Source organism: Trichosurus vulpecula, chromosome 1 (genome assembly GCF_011100635.1).
Source record: "Trichosurus vulpecula isolate mTriVul1 chromosome 1, mTriVul1.pri, whole genome shotgun sequence".
NCBI classification, from domain to species: domain Eukaryota; kingdom Metazoa; phylum Chordata; class Mammalia; order Diprotodontia; family Phalangeridae; genus Trichosurus; species Trichosurus vulpecula.
The window spans coordinates 516,076,575-516,077,774 of NC_050573.1; the positions used below are offsets into that span (position 1 = coordinate 516,076,575).

Below are 1,200 nucleotides of genomic sequence, written 5' to 3' on the forward strand. Positions count from 1 at the left end.
CAGTAGTTCCAAAAGCTGCAGAAATATTAAGAAGGATAAGAATTGATGTAAAGCTACTACATTTGGTAGTTAAGAGATCATCAGCAACTTGAGAGAGCAATTTTAGTTGAATGATAAGGTCAGAAGCCAGACTGAAGGTTAAGAAGAAAATGAGAAGAAAGCAAGTTTCATTATCAAGTCTATGATTGTGAACTACAAAATGCAGTAAGTGCGGATCTTTTTTTTTTTTTACAAGCACCGAATTTTAAATTTCAAGACCACCAGGCTGACCTACTGGGTGTGGCCTTGCAGGTCTATTGCTGTTTTCTTTCCAATAGCAAGCTCTCTAGCTTGTGCCCCTGCATCCCTCCCTTTGCCCCAGGGTTCTTTTGAGTTCCAGCAGGGCAACTTTGCAGAGAGAGGAGAGAGGAAGAGAGGAGGGAGCAGCCAGAGAGATTCAGTAAGATGCTCTAAAAATTCTCATTGAGGAACTCCTGTGCCACAATATGAGACGGAGCATTGACCGACAGCTTCGTTTCACTGATCTCCTTATCAATCTTCTCCATGAAGTGGATCACAAAGTCCAAAAGTCTGTGCTTGTACATTTGCTCTGTGTGGAAGTTTGTAATTAGGAAAACGATATCATAACCCTTCACAGGCTTACTATGCAAGATGAAGAACTTCTCTGCTCTCATCATCATGAAGAACGTGAATTTGTGGCAAAGGATCTTCTCAATCTCATCAGCCTGTTTCACAGCAATGCTGACTCTAACAGAATTGATGGAACCCTCGATCAGAACCTTTTCCTTCTCATTCCTGCTGATGGTCACAGGTTGTAACAGGAGTTCTTGGCTACTCCTGACTTCTACCTCTGGCTTGTTGTGCCTCTCCATGATCTGGGAGGAGCAATTCTCCAGGCAAAGTGCAGCTTGCAGCGTGGCCTGAACCACACCAAGGTAGGGGTGGAGAGTGGCAGTCATTGTTGAGGCTGGCTAGGATGGAAAGTGGAAGTGCAAGGGAGTAAGTGCTGATTTTTTTTATTTAATATATTTAGTTTTCAGCATTAATTTTCACAAGAATTTGAATTACACAGTTTCTCCCCATTTCTACCCTCCCCAGCAAGATGGCGCATATTCTGGTTGCCCTGCTCCCCACTCAGCCCTCCCTTCTGTCACCCCATTCCCCTCCCATCCCCTTTTCCCTTCCTTTCTTGTAGGGCAA

General features: G+C 44.0%; 1 protein-coding gene across 1 annotated transcript; it reads right to left on the reverse strand.

Annotated features, from left to right (window-relative positions):
* Positions 1–449: 449 nt before the first annotated feature.
* LOC118834619 (actin-related protein 2/3 complex subunit 4-like) lies at positions 450–959 on the reverse strand. The gene has a single exon (XM_036742066.1). The coding sequence runs from the start codon at positions 957–959 to the stop codon at positions 450–452; it is 510 nt and encodes a 169-aa protein (XP_036597961.1).
* Between the last annotated feature and the right edge of the window lie 241 nt (positions 960–1,200).

Coding starts and splice junctions, on each gene's coding strand:
- LOC118834619 (XM_036742066.1), bottom strand. CDS start 959: ATGACTGCCACTCTCCACCCCTACCTTGGTGTGGTTCAGGCCACGCTG.